Below are 18,827 nucleotides of genomic sequence, written 5' to 3' on the forward strand. Positions count from 1 at the left end.
GTTCGGTGGATAGTAATGTCCTTGAGTACTAGCAAATGATTCACTATATTCAAAGTTATTAGAATTTGGTCTCCCACCTGAAGATGAAGAACCTCTAGAAATATCATAGTGGTGCTTCTTGGCTTTTCCTTTTGATCGAGCTGTACGTGTACTTTGACCTTCACTAGATTCAACAAATGGATTTACTCCGTATTCTGCCATATTAATGAAAAGTCTACCAATAGCAGCAAGCCCAAATTCTTCTCCAAGTGGGCTGTAAGGTCAATTTACATCCATATTATCACTAAAATCGCACCATCACCATCACCATCACCATCTCCATCACCATCATCTGGACTTAAACCACCACCATCATCACTCTGACTTGGTGTTGAACTTGAACTTGAATGAGACACATTCCTTTCTTAAGATTGTCGTGATTGTTCCATATTCATTTCATTATCAGAATTATCTGTGGGCAACCAATCAGAGTTTTGACCATCTAATAGAGGATTTTCTTTCTCTTGCAGCCATTCTGTTAGTGGATCATCATCTTCAAAAATGTAGTCAAGGCTAATAGGATTAATACTATTATTTATCTCATCAATGCTCATTCTTTTTTGATGTCTCATCTTCATCCTCATGTTATAATAGGTATATGCAAGTTTCTGAAGTCTTTCAAACTTTAATATGTTTTTTTCTTTGGTGTGAATATAGCTAAATATGCTCCAATTATGTTTACAATCTGATGTAGATGTTGTTTAACTAAGCATTTTGATTGTTAATTTTTATAATTCAGAAACACAAGTGTCATATATCATCTACCACTCAGCTGTATAAAATTATTTAAATTAAATTTGAATGTACTATACAATTAAATAATATAAATAAATTATAAATATTTAATTTACTATTTACCTAGATTCATTTGCTTCCAAGCTCTTTATGCTTGTGGAATACAAATGTTTCATGCTTGTCTCGAAATAATAATAACTACATCGATTGAAAATAAAATAATAAATGAATAAATAAAAATAATTTAATTTTTAATACATAAAATAAATGTTAAAGTTATAAAATAGTATTAAATACTAACCTGATTAATCATTTTGATTTGAGTATTTATCAAAGGTTCCAATATTTCAATAACTACTTTTATACCTTTCAATGTTTCTTTAAATACATTTGCAGAATATTTCATTCCAAATTGAAATTGTGGATTTAGATAATAACCTAAACATAATTCATAACAATATTATATTAAAATAATAAAAATAAATATATAAGCAATTTAAGTATAAAAAAAAAAACATATTTTTTAAATACCATCGATATTCTTGGTTTACTTACCAGCTGAATGTAAGTCAGAGTGCATGAAACTCTATCTATTATCAATAATCTTTTCATATTTAATAGAATAACGATAATTTTGCTGAATTGCTTGTTTAGCTCTATCCACAGCCTCGTAAATAAAGCCCATTGTTGGTTTTTCATCACCATCCATAAGGCGCAACACTTTTTACCAAAGGCTCATAAACTTTTATTATATTGCCTACTTTTTTCCAAAAATCTTTTCCCAAAATGATTTTTTTTTGGCTTCATAAGTAGGTCCTGATTTTTGTTATCTTCATTTTGAATCTTTAAATTCTTATATATTCATCAATAAATTTTTCGAGTAATATATTTTAAATTAATATTTTAAAACAATGATATCATAAAAAGATGCTAAATTTAAATAGTTGTACTAATTATTAAGTACTAACCTTTGAATTGAACATCTCTCTTAAATCTTGCTTTTGCTCATTATTTTTTCTAACTGTATGAATGAATGGCAAATTGGGTAAAAGCAGGACGAAGTATTTGCTTCCCTTGTGTATATTTTTTCATCAAATTAACAGTCCAAATGTGATTGTATATAAAACAAGTCACTTTTTTTGCATCATCCAAAACCTTTGCCACATTTTTTTTCTTCCCAATATCTTCAAGGCACAAGTCCAAACAATGAGCTGAACATGTTGTCCAATACAAATGTTTTCTCTTCTCTATTAGTCTTTTTCATGTGACCTTAAGTGCTGCCTCGTTATCGTAACTATTTGAACAATGTATTTTTCTCCAATTTCTTCCACAACTTCATCTAATAATCTATAGTAAAAATTTACATCTCTACTATAAACGCTTGAGACATCTACAGATTTCCAAAAAATGATCCCTTTACTACAATAAACAAGGAAATTAATAATATGCATTTGATTTAAACTATTGGTCCAACCATCCCACATCAACGTGACACCCAATTCATTCCAATGAGCTTTTAATCCATTAACCCATTCATGAATTTGTTGATATTCAAACTCTAAATACACATCTAAGACCTCATAAGGTGTTGAAAATTTTACATGTTGGCTAACTTCTGCTGCCACAAAAATCAAATTATGCAACCATGGAGAATTTGCTAACTGAAAAAGAAGTCGATCATATATAAAAAATTTTGACACTAATTCACCCATATTTCTTCTTAATGTTTTTAAAATTGAATCACTTACTTTTGGTTGCCTTGAACTCTTAGTTCTAACCAATTCAGGTATAGCTCCCCTTAATGAAAATTTAGACTCATTTGGAGTTGATTTCCTTGTTCTTTCTTCAAAATATTCAGCAACTGTGACATGAGAGTTTCATCCCTCTTCATACATGTTACTCCAACCACTAGGTCTTTGTCTGAATTCTTGTCTTCTGTGCCACTCATGTTGTGATTGAATACTATCTTGTACGGCTTATCTAGTAGCGATGTCTTCATTAATAAATCCTTCATAATCATCTTCCCCTCTTAACTGTGATAAAAATTTATTTTTTCTCCTTTTGTTGTCAACTTTTTTTTATTTGCTATCTTGAAGGAGTTTCATCATACTTTCTCTTACTATACCTATTAATAATATAGTTAAAAAAAAGAAAAAATTAGTTACACATGCTTGTGTAATTTTATAATTTTTATTAAGAAATTAACAATAATATTTTCAGAGGAATTATAAAAATATAACATCCAAGTAACATTGGGGCATGGTGTAACATTGCCAGTTTTATAAACAATGTGTTCTTTGAAACGTGTTATTCCTCCTTTTACAACTTTACCACAAAATTCACATGAAACATTTCCTCTTGTATTTGGCATTGGTGTTCCAAAATACCAACCTATATCATCACTTGGCGTGCCCTCTACTCTTTTACTAGGGAACTTTTCATGTGGTGGCATACTTGCTATTTTGTATAAAAATAAAATAAGCTTATATTTATAAATATTAATATTACTTATTACATCATTAAAAATTGATTTTACACTAAATTTTTTAATTTTTAGTTTTTAATCTTAAGAATATTATTAAATAACTTAATCTTTTTAATACACTAATAGATATAAATTTTTTTATCACAAATAATTTTTAATAATTATATAGCAAATACAATCTTCAATAATTACACAAAAATAACAAGAATTAATCTAATATCAAAAGAATTAACAATAATATAAATATCAAAACAACAAAAAAATTTATTAAATTTCGTATAAAAATTATAAATTAATATATAGCACAATCAAAATATAATATTTAATTTTAATTAATTTTTGTCTAACTTATACAAAAAAATTTATCAAAAATTTTCATCTAAAATCTCTATATATATCATATTAAATTATTAATCCCTTAATTTTTTTTAATTATAAACCTCCAATCCCTCTAATTAGATTTTATCTAAAAAAATTTCAAAAATTAAAAATGTTCAAACTTATATTTTAATAAAATTTTCAAACCTATATTTTTTATTTTTTAGTTTTTAATCTTAGTAAGAGTAATAGATCATAAAATGTTAAATTTATTAAATAACTTAATCTTTTTGATACACTAATTGATTTAAATTTTTTTTATCACAAATAATTTTCAATAATTATATAATAAATACAATCTTCAATAATTACACAAAAATAATAAGAATTAATCTAATATCAAAAGAATTGACAATAATATAAATATCAAAATAATAAAAAAAATTAAAATTTAGATACAAAATTATAAATTAATATATAACACAATCAAAATATAATATTTAATTTTAATTATTTTTCATTTAACTTATACAAAAAATTTTATCAAAATTTTTCATCTAAAATCTCTATATATATTATATTAAATTATTAATCTTTTATTTTTTTTAATTATAAAATTTTCAAAACCTCTAATTAAATTTTATTTACAAAAATTTCAAAAATTAATTACAACACCCAATCCCACCCCACCTCACCCCACCCCACCCAATCCCTCCCCATGTGCTTGCCTTAATGTCCCTCAATTTGTTTAATTGTAGCAGAACGACAGAACCATCTAGAACCAGCTTGCTCTCTTCTATTCATCTTCGTCCGTCCGAAGCTTTACTTTTCAGAAATTTCTTTTTCTCTTTTTTTTTTTCATCTCTCATTTTCTCTCACATCTTTTCATCATTATCACTTACCCAGTACACTTCATTCATCTCTCTCAAGTCTCAAACTCTCACAACAGACATCATTTTATAAAAAATTTACAAAAAAAAAGGTAATTTAACTTTCTTTTCTTACCTTATTTGATCTTAAATATTGATTGAAAACTTGATGCTGATTTGAATTTGGGTGCCGAAATGCCGATTGAATGGTTGAAACTTGAAATAATTTGTCTGTTTTTTAGCTTGTTCTTAGAGTAATTTTGATGCTACAGATGTGAGAGTTTGAGTTTTATTTTTTGTTTTTGCTTTTACTTTTACTTTGCAGGTTTATTGCTTTATTCTCAAAGTTGAAAACTTAAAATTTTATTTTTTTCTTGAACTATTAGATCTGTGAGTAGAAAAACAGAATAGTGGCAATAATAGTCCGTTATTGTCGCTATTCTCTGTTACGCCGTTATTTGCGGCCATTACATTCTGTTTTTATCGTGAATGAATTTTTTAACCGTGTTTTGTTCAATAACGGTGGCGGGTGGTGGCGCTACCTTTATTTTGTGGCCGTTATTCCGCTTTTAAACCGTTATTTGAATCTTTGATTTGGATAGATACTACTTGCCTATGGATATTGAAAATTAATTCAGCTCACAGTTTTATGAATTGATGCAAAAGATTCAAATCAGACCAATCTCTGTGTCAATAACCAAATTACGACTGACTACATTAGAAATTCCGAATGTTTGACAGATCATGTGTGCAATCCATTCATGAGAGAAAGCGTTTGCCTTCGAATTTCACTAGGCTTGGGAGTGTGGACGTTTGACAGATTATTCGACGTGTTGGTTTTGATTTTGTCCCAACACAAACCAGTGCAAGGTAATTGGCATGTTAGTAGCCGCCCAAGAACCCCTGCATGGAGAAACGTCAGATAAGAAAAAAAATAAATAGTAAGTTTCATCATTCATGGGTTATTATTAATCGGTGAAGTTTCAGACTTTTATTGATGTATTTGACTAGAAGCGGCAATTTTATTTTTAATTCAAGTGTTTTCCATGTGCAAAATATGGAGATGAAAACCAAATCACGAAAGGTCGCAATTCCAAATTCCCCTAAAATTTCCATTTTGATTTTGATCTCTTCCTGAGATTAAATTAGTAGCCAATTTTGCGTGAGTTGAAACACTTGATTAAACTTGTTTCCTGAAAAAGAAAAAATATTATCAACACGAAAATCCTTTTTTTGGTACATAAAGCAGAAGCTAACCTTTGAATGGTTGCAAGAAACGATAGAGTTAGCCCCCAAATAGATGTTCCCGGTCACATTAGTAAACCAATTATTGTGTGAATAAATGAACGTATCCTTTGTGTAAAAATATATCAATGTTGTATGATTGTTTGGGGTTTGGAGAAACATCCACATCAACTAATATTTTTAAGCAAAATTTCAAATTTGTCATTTTTCACTAAAACTAAACTTTTGCTCTTATGATGATTAGATAAGATCATTTTAAATGTGATTAATGGTACGATATAAAAAATATACGAAAATGATATAATTTAAAATTTTAATAAAAATAAAAAATATTTTATATTTAATATTTTAATATAAATTATAATATAATATATTTTATATTTTATATATAATAGATATGAAATAAGTAAATATAAATATATAAATTATATCGAGTGACAAACAGGTATGGCTGTGTGTGGATGAATCCTACCTAATGCATGCACATTTCACAGGGACCTAACTGCTTTCCCGTATCCTTGGTTGGGTTGGGATGAGATATGTTCATTACCTTTTGCTCCATTTCATTGACTTTTTCTTATTAATAATTTTCCTCTTTAAATGCCACAGAGAATTACCTATTTCCTATCTAAAAAATTCATGAACGAGTAATCCACTAGCCCAAACTGACCAATTTTGACTAGACTCCTTCAAACACAAATTTCTCTCGAGGAAACTGAAAAACAAGATATGGATACCAATTATATTTTTCTCCTTTTTTTTTTTTTCTAAAACACAACAACGACAGCTAGCCGAGAGAAGAAGTGGGGAAAAGTTCAAAAAAGAAAAAAAAAGGGAAATTGAGTGATGTCAAGAAAAGTCGTCGATATGAACGCGTTCATTTCAAAACACGCGGTCCGTAATGCTAAAGTCACACGTAGGTCAGATGTGTTCCCCGGTCAAATCTCCTCTACGTTTATATAATTGCTTTTCTTTTTCTTTTTTTTTTTTTCCCTTTGAAGCTTTTCTTCTTCTGAATCAAAATTTGATATTCTTCTTTTCTAGTTTTTGAAATTTCTGTGTAAAAAAGAGAACTGTTTAGGTGCTTTAGTGTGATAAAATAAAGCAACTACACCATGCATGGAAAAGAGATTCTTCACAAAATGAAGGTCAGTTGAAAGTTCTTGCCTTTTCTTCATCTTTGATGTAATTGTTTTTTTTAAATGTGTTTCATTTCGTTTGATTTTGTTGCTTTTTTGTTGTTTTGATTTTTCAGTTTATTTTGCATTTGTTGTTAGAATTAATGCATACAAGCGGAGCATCCTATTTGGTGTTACAGTTGTTTTTGTTAACTAATTTGTTCAAGGTTGTAATTTATTTATTTATTTATTTTGGATAAGTTGGGTTAATAGCTGAATTGGGTTATGCTTATTTCATTTCAAAGGATTGTACTTACATTGAAGTTTTTTTTTTTTTTTTCAATTACTTCCTAAGCAAACTTGAAAAAAAGTACTGTATTAGATTTTTTGGATTGAAAACTAGGTTGGTGCCAAAATAAAAGATGTTGTGTTGATAAGTAATAGAGAGAAAGTTTCTGCTTGACATGGGAACTGGGAAATGCTTCATTTCATTATAATTGTGGATTGCATCATGAGATTGAAAGTTAAGGTATTATGTAAATTTGACGTCCTAAGCAGGATTGTTCATTTTGGTACTTGGACCATATTCATCAAAGTTGTTGACAAGTAGTGGAATGCTGTTGCTTGATAATAATGTCTGTGTATTGAGATGATAGTAAATCAAGCATTAAACAAGCTAATGAGTTAATAAATCTCAAGTAACTTTGCTGAGATTATTGTTCGTGGAATCCTGAGTAATGTCATTGGCATGGAAGACAATTGTAATCTTATGTATAAGCTATGCGCTGCTCCTCTTTCTGCTATGAAGGAAACCAATGCCTAAGAAATCTATTGTTGGATTTTATGAAATGCTGACATATGGATAAGACACGTGTGTAATCCTAGGTCATGCAAATGAGCCAGGATCCATGTCCAGCCACTTTCAGTACCTAGTGACTCATGGGTTGGATAAAACATTTAACTTCTGTTGTCTCATGCTGAGATACAAGACTAGTATCTTTTTATTACCTGTCATGGAAACAGTTAATGCCATCTAAAACTCCATCTAGCACTTTCTTTGAGCTTCTCCATGTTCTGCCTTATCCAGGTGGAGACATTTTTCTTGTTTCTTGAAAATGGGATCTGCTATAACTATTACATGCAATCTTATTGTTGTATTATGCTTCTCTTGATGAAAATGTTCATGCTGCTCTCAAGTGATTTATTGCTTATTCTATGTCGTGAAGCAAGGTAAAGAGTTTCCTTTCGTTTGAAAAAGGAATTATCTGGTGCAACAAGAATAAGGTTGTAGCATAAATTGGCTCATAACTTTACTTGACCCCTGAATTGACAGGCAGATTTTAGTTATAAATACATAATAATGTGTCTGAATGTTTTGTTTTTTATTTTTATTTTTTTTAATTTACAATGTTGTCTTATTGTTTCATTATTTCGTCTGTGAAAGAAGGCTTATGAATTCTGATGTTAGAAAACCATGCTTAGTTTCTAAGGGATAATTTTTTGTGGATGGAATTTATGAGACTAGAGCAGAACATATTATAGAAGAATAGCACATATTTTTGTTCAGAATTAAATTGAATACTAAAGTAAGAGCTGAAGATGTACCGAAGTAATTTGCATTTGAAATGAAAGCTTGACTTGCTTGAAATCATATCTCGATGTCTCAAGTCTCAAGGCATAGTTAAATATTGACTGGACAACTCCACTTTGTCTTGCTTTAGATTAACATGAGATAAAACCTGTGGCAAATCACTGTGAGTGAAATTCCGGCCCAAGGTTTCCTTTTGAAGAATTGTGTGCTGGAAAAATTACCTAAGTCTTTTATGTGCTTTAACTGGTGTGTTGTTTTCAGCTGAAGTCTGTGCTATTTTCATCTGGGGCTGACACAGGGAAAGGGAAGAGCAAAATGTCAAAGCATATTATGCATGGTTTTCACTGCATGAAGGGAAAATCAAATCATGACATGGAAGATTATGTAGTTTCTGAATTCAAGAAAAAAGATGATAGTGAGTTGGGTTTATTTGCAATCTTTGATGGACATTTGGGCCATGATGTTGCAAAGTACTTGCAGAACCATCTGTTTGATAACATCTTGAAAGAGGTAGAGATTGGTTTAATCCTCAACATATGATTCTTTCATTGATTACTTCTTTTTGCTATGTTCTAGCTGTTTAAATTTTTACAGGATCTGATATAATGTAGATTTCTTAATCATAAGCAGCATGACTTTTGGATCAAAACGGAGGATGCAATTAAAAGAGCTTATAAGTCGACAGACAGTGAAATATTGGATAAAGCAAGGCTTCTAGGCAGAGGAGGGTCAACAGCCGTGACAGCAATACTTATCAACGGTCAGAAACTGGTAGTGGGAAACATAGGAGATTCTCGGGCAGTTATATGCAAGAATGGTGTTGCTAAACAACTATCAGTTGATCATGAGCCAAGCAAGGAGAAGAGAATGATTGAGAGTCGTGGTGGTTTTGTATCAAACCTTCCAGGTAGCTAGAACTGTATGCTAGTGGTTCCACTTTCACATGTCAAAAAAACTCAATTTTGATGGTTTGAAGTTTCTGGTGCTTGTTTTATTAGAGATGTAACTACCTATTGGAGTTGGTATTGGGATTATCAATCCCGCTTAAGATGGATTTTGGTTTTGCATGTATGGGAAACTTTCATTAAAGACTAAATCAACTATCAGGTGTCATTAAACATGTTACATGCTTTAGGAACTGCTACTGGCATGTCTGATACGTGGAAATTGGAATTGACATGTACTATATGATGGTCACAGGGGATGTTCCTCGTGTTGATGGTCAGCTGGCTGTAGCAAGGGCATTTGGTGATAAGAGTTTAAAGATACATCTTAGCTCGGAACCTGATGTGACTGTGGAGCTGATTGATGACAATGCAGAGTTCATTATTCTGGCCAGTGATGGGATATGGAAGGTTATTTGCTTTGCGATTCTAGTTTCTGTATGAAGGAAAATCAGAGTTACTTAACTTCTTGTTCTTTATTTTCAACTCTTAATTTGTCTTATGTAAGTTTTAATTTAATTGAGATTCAAGGTTTCTCATTCTTATCCAATCTCTTGGCAGGTTATGTCAAACCAAGAAGCAGTGGACACTATCAAAAACATAAAGGATGCACAATCAGCAGCAAAGCTCTTGATAGAGGCAGCAATTTCTAGGAAGAGCAAGGATGACATATCTTGCATTGTTGTAAGGTTCCATTGATATTTTTTAGGAGAAGTACCATCCTTTTCCCCAATTAATTGGAGTATATTAATGGCTGAATATGTGTATAACATCCAAAGTTTTTTCCGTTCTTTATAGCCATAGTGATTGCTGAAGCCTCCTATAGAACTGTTGTATGTAAAATTGACTGAGCATTATAAAAATGATTACTTAATTTGGCTGTAATTCTTTTTATTTGTTAATGATGCATAATGCCCTGATGTCAATGCTGTGTCGAAAGGACCATCCATGCATTGAATTTGATCACACTTCTGGAACTGCTTTATAAAACTTATTAGAATATCAGAATATGGATAGAAGTATGAGATCTTCTGAAGACATTGTACAATCTATTTTTCACTGGGAGACCTGCAAACCGGCTAGTGCATATTCCATGGAAACCTGTTATCTATAGCATTAAAACTCGTTTCGTAATAGATGCATGGTTCAATAATATTCTCTTTTCCAAGGTCTCTAGTTTCTAGACACATTGTAGTATCATCTTATATCAGGCAAGGAATGCTGAAAATTCTCTAGGCCTTGAAAATTCTATCAGAAGTGTTGGATTATAAACAAACAATTAGAATCTGTGTTTAACGATGATTTAAATGTATCTGACTCTCTTCCTTTTTCAGAGGAAAATAAGGGGCTTTTTGGCGGCCCCTGCCTGCTATACCTTTGAATATTTAAGCTCAAAGTTACCCTTGGTTTCTAACTTCAAATCCTGTGCTGTGTGGTCCTCCTCTTTTTGCTGATTTTAAAAATGGTTTTTGAAGGGATTTACCTCACCTCTGAAAAGCTAAACCAACTATAAATACCCCACCTCTACGTGACTACAGCAAGCCATGACGCATGGTCCATCCAAAACCGACAATTGTAAAGGCAAAATAATAATTTACAAACAATAACACTACATATAAGACGAAGAAATATAAAAATTTACTGACAAGTGCCCTTAATCCATAAAAAAAAAGTCCTCGGGTTGTAAATTTTGAAAGCGCCAAGAAATGTAGCACTGCCAGTTGTCGGAGTCTTTGATCCCAAAATTCCCATACCAAGAGGATCATGTCAGCTCATCAAAACCCAAAAAAGGTAAAAGCCAAAGCCCACTCAGATTTCTCGGTAATGATCGGGCAAACACATAGCAAGATCTTGCGTGCTGTGCATTGTGAAGCTGCCACATACGCCTTTCTTGCATGCTATGCACCAACGCATCTCTTCAGTCTTCGCCCATACCTTTTCCTGTTAAAAAATTAAATAAAAGAAGAAAAATAATAAAAAAAATTAGTTTTGAGGTGTAAAAAATATTTTTTAAAAATAATTATATTTTTAGAATATGACAAAATTTTAAACTCTTCAATAAAAAATAATAAAAATAATTATATTAAAAGATTTATTTATAATAAATAAACAGACATAAAAATAATTATAACTTTCTATATAATCATGATTTTTATGAATAATAATTTATTTGTATTCAAATAGTTATGACTTTTTATCATATGATAATTATTTTTGTTCAAACATAATTATTTAAAATATGAATATAATTAATACAAAAAATAGTTTTATTTATCAATAATTAAAATTTTTTTATTTAATGTAAAATATACCATATTCTAAACTATAAATAATCTCTCACTAGTTTGGAATGTTGGTACTTAATTTTCACCTTTCACATAAATAAATATTACAAGAAGGTATCTCTTGATTTAAACCTTCAATTAGCGTAAATATTTTAGAATTCTAACAAAGTTAATGGTATCCGCAGATTAAATTTTAACTCTTAGTATTAAAATTGAAGATATAACACACATAATACTTATTTATTCTTTTGTCAAAGGTTTATAATTATTTTTAGTACTATTATGGCTATGTGCTTATCCTATTTATAAATATTTGCAAAAGAGATCTTAATTCTTCTTGTTGAAGTGGTATCACTTCTACCTTTATATAGGTAGAACTTCTATTATATCTCTATTATTTTAAATATTTAAAACTTCATTAAGAGTATAAAAACTCATACTTCTAACACAATAGATTGTATTAGTTTCTAAATTTTAAATGGATTTTACTAATGTTTAATAGACACATAATAATAACTTGTTTTTACCCATTAAATTTTATAATTAGAGGTTACTAATTCAAAATTGGATTTTCATTACTGGTGTCTAATAATAAGGGTTTAAATTTATTCCACTTATAGTACTACTAACTAAATATCTTAGAATTCAATTTATTTTATGATAATTATCTCCACTTAAGATTGAATCTCTAATATAATTACTTTAGGCTAATATGTCCATACTTTTCATTTTACATATCATTTATATGCTTTAGACATTATTGCCTTATTCTTATCATTTTAAGAAATAGTTGATTTTGGTTGTGGCTACAATTCTATACTTATAACTTTCAACCATTTTATTTCCATACTTTTATACATATTTAATACAATTATATTTATAGTACAATTGAAAAAATTCAATGAATAAACCAAACCATTTTAATCCTTTTAATATTTTTAAGGACCTTTTTATGATTTTACTTTAATAAGTATCTAAACTTATTAGTTTGTGTAATTTACTTATAAAATTATACTAAAATCTTACAACACTATGGTGGTAATTTTTAATTTTTTTTTTTTTTTATTCTTATCACCTTCACCATTTGCAAGTATGCATTCTTTTATTAAAGAATGTCTCATTCTATTGTCAAGATATCATATATACTTAATCAAGTTGCCAATTCATTTACCTTTTCACTATTTGGTGATTTTTTTTTTTAAGTAGGAGGCCTCCAAATCTACCCTTAGTGAAAGATAACTAGCAAATATCTTAATATTTCAATAAAAGTTTCAAAACTTTTATATTTTAACTTAACATAAGAATTTACATCAATAAACAAATTTTAAATATAATCATGCTTTTATAGTCTCCTTTTAAGACTTTTTATGTTAATTCATAAATACTTATATGAATTTATTTCATCATGAACACTATTAATAATTTTTATTACTATGAACAAAATCATTTCCATCACCTAAATGGATCAAATAGCATTCTTTTTGCTATTATAAAAGTTTTCATATTCATAAGAATTTTGAATTATTCATGGCTTTCAAAGTAAATATACTTTGAAATTTTTACTATATAAAACCATAAATGATAAATCAATTGTACAATAAATGAATTAGACCATATACATAACAAAAAATTAACATAACGTAATTAAGATTGTGGCATCAATTTTGGCTTATGGCTATTATAAGCCAACTATAATAATACACATCATATCTACAAATCATGTAGATTTGCTATTGAAGTTATCTCATTTATAGTAATGACTTTTAGTGAAAATCAATTTATCTCAAATGTTATATTGAGTTTCCAATGCATATATTAATTGCCCAATAGCCAATTCGAAGTTCATGACTATTGAAATCTCTAAACTTGATTTCAAAATTTTATGAGAATTTTATTTCTCTACCATTGTGAATTGTGAAGCCCATATATCTTTGTTACTTACCACTTTTAATTGGTTATAACATTTTCAGATATATAATAAATTTAAACTTTACTCATATAACCAATATACCTATGTATAATAAAAGTCCATAGTATATTTAACTCCAATTTCAAATACTTTCATAATCATTTTGAGATCAATATGTTCATATCTAGATCAGTATATCAACACAGTCATGAAACCTGAATCCAAAGAATTATTTTCATAAAATAGTATAAATAATAATTATAATATGAGTTCTATTCATATTTGATGCAAAAACTTGTGTTGAATTTGCATTCATTAAATCATTAATTGGTTAACTCTAAGACTTACGGTTTTCACAAACTAATATTATTATTTAAGCCTATATGTTAATATGGTATACAACCAATCGCATCTTTGCCATTGTCATGAAATTATTGAAAACCTTGAAAACTTGTTCACTTTTCATTTTAACAGCCTACAAAAGGCCATTTTTTTTTTGTACAAGAAGCAAAAATACCTTCATTGTCTTTAACCAATAATGTATTAATTGGATAATGGTATTTTATCTCCATAGTTCATATCTTTCTTACATGTATAAGAAAGAAAATTCTATCCCATTTAGTTCGTTTTTATAATATATGGTAAACTGTACCAATATTCTCCATACCATCACAAAATGAAATTAAAAACATGCATGTATTGGTGCCTTTGGAACATTGAATTTGCATGTTCTTTTTTAATTTATAAATATGCCTAATTAGACATTGATGAGCATCCTTCAAAATGCTAGTAACCGACAAATGCTTTAATATTTTTTAATGACATACATTTTCTTTTAATATATATATTAGTTAGTGATACTAATATAAAATTTACAAAATATAGGGATGCCATAGATATATATATTTAATGAATTTTACATTACTACCAGCCATAATTCTTCATGAAATTATAAATTCATTGCATATAATAAACTTGTATTAACTTATTATATTATAAATTCAAACAATTTATAAATGCTATCATTAACGAAAATAATATTTCAAAACTCAGATCTTTATAAACGTCATAGTTATAAAAGTTTGATTTTTTCTTTTTAAACAAGCATCTCTTTAATCTCCTACCTTTTGTAAGCAAGTTTCATCAATTATAGTTATACAACAGGAACATTTATATTCCAAATTCTTAAGTTTATTTGTCTTACTTGTTTTAACCATCAAATACAAATTGAATTGTACCTTAAACTTTTTCTTTGTGATTGTTCACAATAAAATTTTATTTTGTAAAATTACTTCTAGTGTAATATATCCGGTAGGCAAAATGCATGTCACATTGCTAATGTTTATGATAATAACAATTATTTAGTTTATTATCCATCAATTAATTTATGAAACACCATATCTTAATAATAATTATTCACATACATCAATTTAATTTTAATTGGTTTTTATGAAAATTGAACACAAGTCAAAATTTGAACCAATAATAAATTTAAAAATATATATATCAACATTTTATTTATAAATGACCAACAAAGACAGACCTATATAAATAGCTTGATTCAACTTATTATCTCAATTTTAGTGCTATGATTTAAAAATAAAACTAATCTTACAACCAAATTTTATTTTTTGCATATATTTTTCACTTACATATAATTTTTCATGGTAAATTCCTTTACCCATTTTCAATTATTTTTCATAGAACCATGGGACAATTTGCCTATTCTATATATAACCAAAACATGATAATTAAACAATGGACCATTCCATTATAATCCAATTTAATTTGTTACTTGATAACAAGCGATAATTCTTTTGGCTGTATATCAATTCATGCTTTTTCTTTTATGTTTTTAGGCTATTTCCCATCTCAATCTTTAGAAGTATTGATTTTTTAAATAGATATAATACAATTCATTAAACACAATTGTGGAGCCAATTTTAGTATATGCATAAACTTATGCAATGTAATTTATATTTTGTATATTATGTTTTGACTTTATGCACTAATAAAATTAATTATTAACATGTTTATCTCATTCAATCAATTTTTTTACTAGCAATTATGCAAAAAATAAGATCTCATTCTAATAAAGATCTTTATGAAAATTACTATTTTGGTTTATGAAAATATTAATCCTTTGACACCTTGAGCTTCCTTTAATATTAATCTCCAAATCATGCCAATTTCTTTTCCTTATATCTTCATTGTGCGAAATATAAATTTTTTATAATTATCTTTAAATTGTTAAAAAATTAAATAAGAAAAGAAAAATAATATAAAATAATTTTAGCTTTGAAGTATGAAAAACACTTTTGTAAAGGCAATTATGCCTCTAAGATATAATAAAGCCTCAAACTCTATAATTAAAAGCAATGAAAATAGTTATGAAAGATTTATTTATAATGAATGAACATAAATAAAAATAGTTATGACATTTTATATAATCATGACCTTTATGAATAATGATTTATTTGCATTTAAATAGTTACGACCATTTGTTTTATAATAATTATTTTTATTCAAACATAATTATTTAAAATATAAATAAAACTAATAGAAAAAAATAAATTTATTCATTAATAATTAAATCTTTCTATCCAATATAAGATGCACCACATTCTAAACTATCAACATTACCTCCATCCATCCTTGCCACCCACGCCTCCCTCTCCCTTTACACCACCCCCTGATCCTATATATCTAAGCCCCCCATCCCAAACTCTTTGTCCCCATATGGTCACTTCATTCATGCTCTTTCCATCCATCCCTCAGCAGCTAAAAACATTCATTTCTTTTCCTCTTAATTCTAACAAACTATTAGTCCATTAGCCATCCCCCAAATAAAAGATGAGCACTGCTTGTACTGAGCAACACAACTTTCAGCCCTCTCACCAACTCTCCAAAAAAGTGCCCTTCAAAGACATTGAAATTCCTCCAAGGAAACTCCTCCTTTCTCACAATCACATCCAAGGGAACAACACCATGCAACTTCCCTACGAAACTAGCCTTCACAAATATCTCCCTTCCAACAGGAATAACCATGAAGATGAAGACAATGACGCTGATCCCTATGCTACTGACCATTTTCGCATGTATGAATTCAAGGTGAAAAGTTGCAGCTGGAGTAGGAGCCACGATTGGACAGACTGTCCTTTTGCTCATCCTGGCGAGAAGGCCCGCCGCCGTGACCCTCGCCGCTACCGCTACTCCTCCACCGTCTGCTCTGACTTCCGCCGTGGTGGTGGCTGCCTTCGTGGGGATGACTGTGACTTCGCTCATGGGGTATTCGAGTGCTGGCTGCACCCTACCCGCTATAGAACTGAAGCTTGCAAGGATGGCAAAAACTGCAAGCGGAAGGTTTGTTTTTTCGCTCATTCTTCTCGTGAGCTTCGTCTCTTGCCTGAGGCATCTCCAGAGTACAAGAATTCAGGTTCTTGCCGCTCTTCCCCAATGAACAAGAATAACCATTGTTGCTTGTTCTGCCACTCTGTCACCTCGTCTCCTACGAGTACTCTGTTGGGTTTGTCTCATTTATCAAGGTCACCATCTTTGTCACCGCCTTTGTCTCCTATGAAGCAGCGGAGATCTTTGGGTGGGTTTTCACCAATTTCCAGGTGCAGTGATCGTTTGAGTAAGTTTGGAATGGAAATGATGAGTTACAAGAACGTTCTTAACGACCTGATGTGTTCTTTGGATAACATGAATTTCTGTGAAGTCCCTTCACCTATGGCAGGCGGGAACAACTTCAGTGCTGCAAACATTCCCTGGCTTGATGTTTCCCTCAATGGGGAAGATCAGCAGCAGTTTGTTCTATCTCCTTCCAGGCCAAGCCCTTCTGGATCTGGGGAATATTTTGGTGCAACGTCCACAGGATTTGGTGTTGATGAGAAGATCAATGAAAATGGCGTCGCTTGTGATCCTGATCCCGATCTTGAGTGGGTCAATGAGCTGTTGATGTAGAGAGGAGGATGATGATGACGACAATGAAAGGAGAATTGCATGTGTAAATACAGTCATGCATCAGCCGCACATATCTATCTCTCATATCCAAAGTGTGTGGTTCGGTTAATATTGCCGATGTGATCAGTATTGCTTCAAGCTCCTGATAGTCCTTTAAATTCAGATTGCTAAGTTTGTTTGAGTTTTTTTTTTTTTTTTTGGTGTTTTTTGAAGTGATTTGATCTGATCTTCTTTTGCGTACTCAACTTTTGAATTATTGATGAATTCAAAATTTTATTTCTCCCCAAGTATGGAATAGTAATAGTAGTTTATATTGTTGCATGTGACGTACGTGGTTAACCTAATCGCAATAACGAGATTTTGGGAAAAACAATCAGGCTTAAAGAAGAAGTTATTCGGGATGTGATCACAGCTTACGTGACAAACATGCATGAGGTGAGGTGGCGAAGCCGATTAGATCATCCGGAGAGATGAGGGATTCGTTTAATCTGCCAGATATTATGTGGTTGATTCTGGATGTTTCGCTAGTTTTTTAGCTGCTGCCTGGCATCATAGTCTTCTAACTTTGAATGGAAAATTTTGCTTTGTATAATATATAAATAGACATACGATATCGCAAGCAAGTGTCGTCTCAATCGAAGCGATTATAGTCTTTAAACTATATAAAAAGAACATGCATCTATTAATTCATTAAATGGACAATCATGATCATTAATAATTCATTATATTCAATAATTGATATTCAATTTGTAAATAAAAACAGAAAGCTATTAAAAAAAATATGGTTCAAAATTTTCTTCTCTAAATCAAAAATAAAAAAACAAAAGTGTTTTAAATATTATCTGCCTATAGAATATTGATCATTTTGGTTGGAATGGGGCCAGGCTAGGAGGGATGAATGTGTGTTATTTTTCTCATGATTACAGGTGTGGTATTCTTTTTTATTTATTTATTTTTTTTTTTTTTTGAGAAAAAAATGTAACATTTGGGTTTGGAGGTGGTAGAAAAGGGATTTTCAGTGAGGAAAGAGAGCAAACATTCATTTAATTATTTTAGGATATTTTTTGGCCAATAATTATTTAAGATTTGACAGTTTGCAATGTTTTTTTTTTTTTTTTTTTTTTTTTCAAGGAGCTTAAGAAATTAAGAGAACAAAAAATGTAAGTTTTGGAATTGAATTTCAGTCTTGTAAAAAGATAGTTGAACCATTTCAGTAGTTTAACTTCAAATTTTGTTTCCAAACCCTTTTAATGCATTAAAGTTTTTCTTCATAACATTATATGAGAAGTGATATCCAATCCTTTATTGTGTACAACTTGTAAA

General features: G+C 29.7%; 2 protein-coding genes across 5 annotated transcripts; both read left to right on the forward strand.

Annotated features, from left to right (window-relative positions):
- The first annotated feature begins 6,363 nt into the window (after positions 1–6,363).
- Positions 6,364–10,229, forward strand: LOC111290985 (putative protein phosphatase 2C 58). Of its 4 annotated transcripts, none has more exons than XM_022882520.2 (5): positions 6,364–6,839; positions 8,662–8,910; positions 9,031–9,307; positions 9,601–9,755; positions 9,906–10,229. In XM_022882520.2, the coding sequence occupies exons 1-5, from the start codon at positions 6,807–6,809 to the stop codon at positions 10,041–10,043; spliced, it is 852 nt and encodes a 283-aa protein (XP_022738255.1). In that variant the 5' UTR covers positions 6,364–6,806; the 3' UTR covers positions 10,044–10,229. The 4 variants fall into 4 exon arrangements, with proteins under 4 accessions (XP_022738255.1, XP_022738247.1, XP_022738268.1 ...); XM_022882512.2 differs by having other exon boundaries at positions 6,637–6,839; positions 9,601–9,782; XM_022882533.2 differs by having other exon boundaries at positions 6,679–6,839; positions 9,601–9,800.
- A 5,911-nt stretch (positions 10,230–16,140) lies between these two features.
- LOC111298480 (zinc finger CCCH domain-containing protein 2) lies at positions 16,141–18,139 on the forward strand. Its single transcript, XM_022893193.2, has one exon. The coding sequence runs from the start codon at positions 16,392–16,394 to the stop codon at positions 17,502–17,504; it is 1,113 nt and encodes a 370-aa protein (XP_022748928.1). The 5' UTR covers positions 16,141–16,391; the 3' UTR covers positions 17,505–18,139.
- Positions 18,140–18,827: the final 688 nt, after the last annotated feature.

Source organism: Durio zibethinus, chromosome 16, assembly GCF_047325235.1.
Source record: "Durio zibethinus cultivar Kanyao isolate XHJ-2024 chromosome 16, ASM4732523v1, whole genome shotgun sequence".
Classification (NCBI taxonomy): domain Eukaryota; kingdom Viridiplantae; phylum Streptophyta; class Magnoliopsida; order Malvales; family Malvaceae; genus Durio; species Durio zibethinus.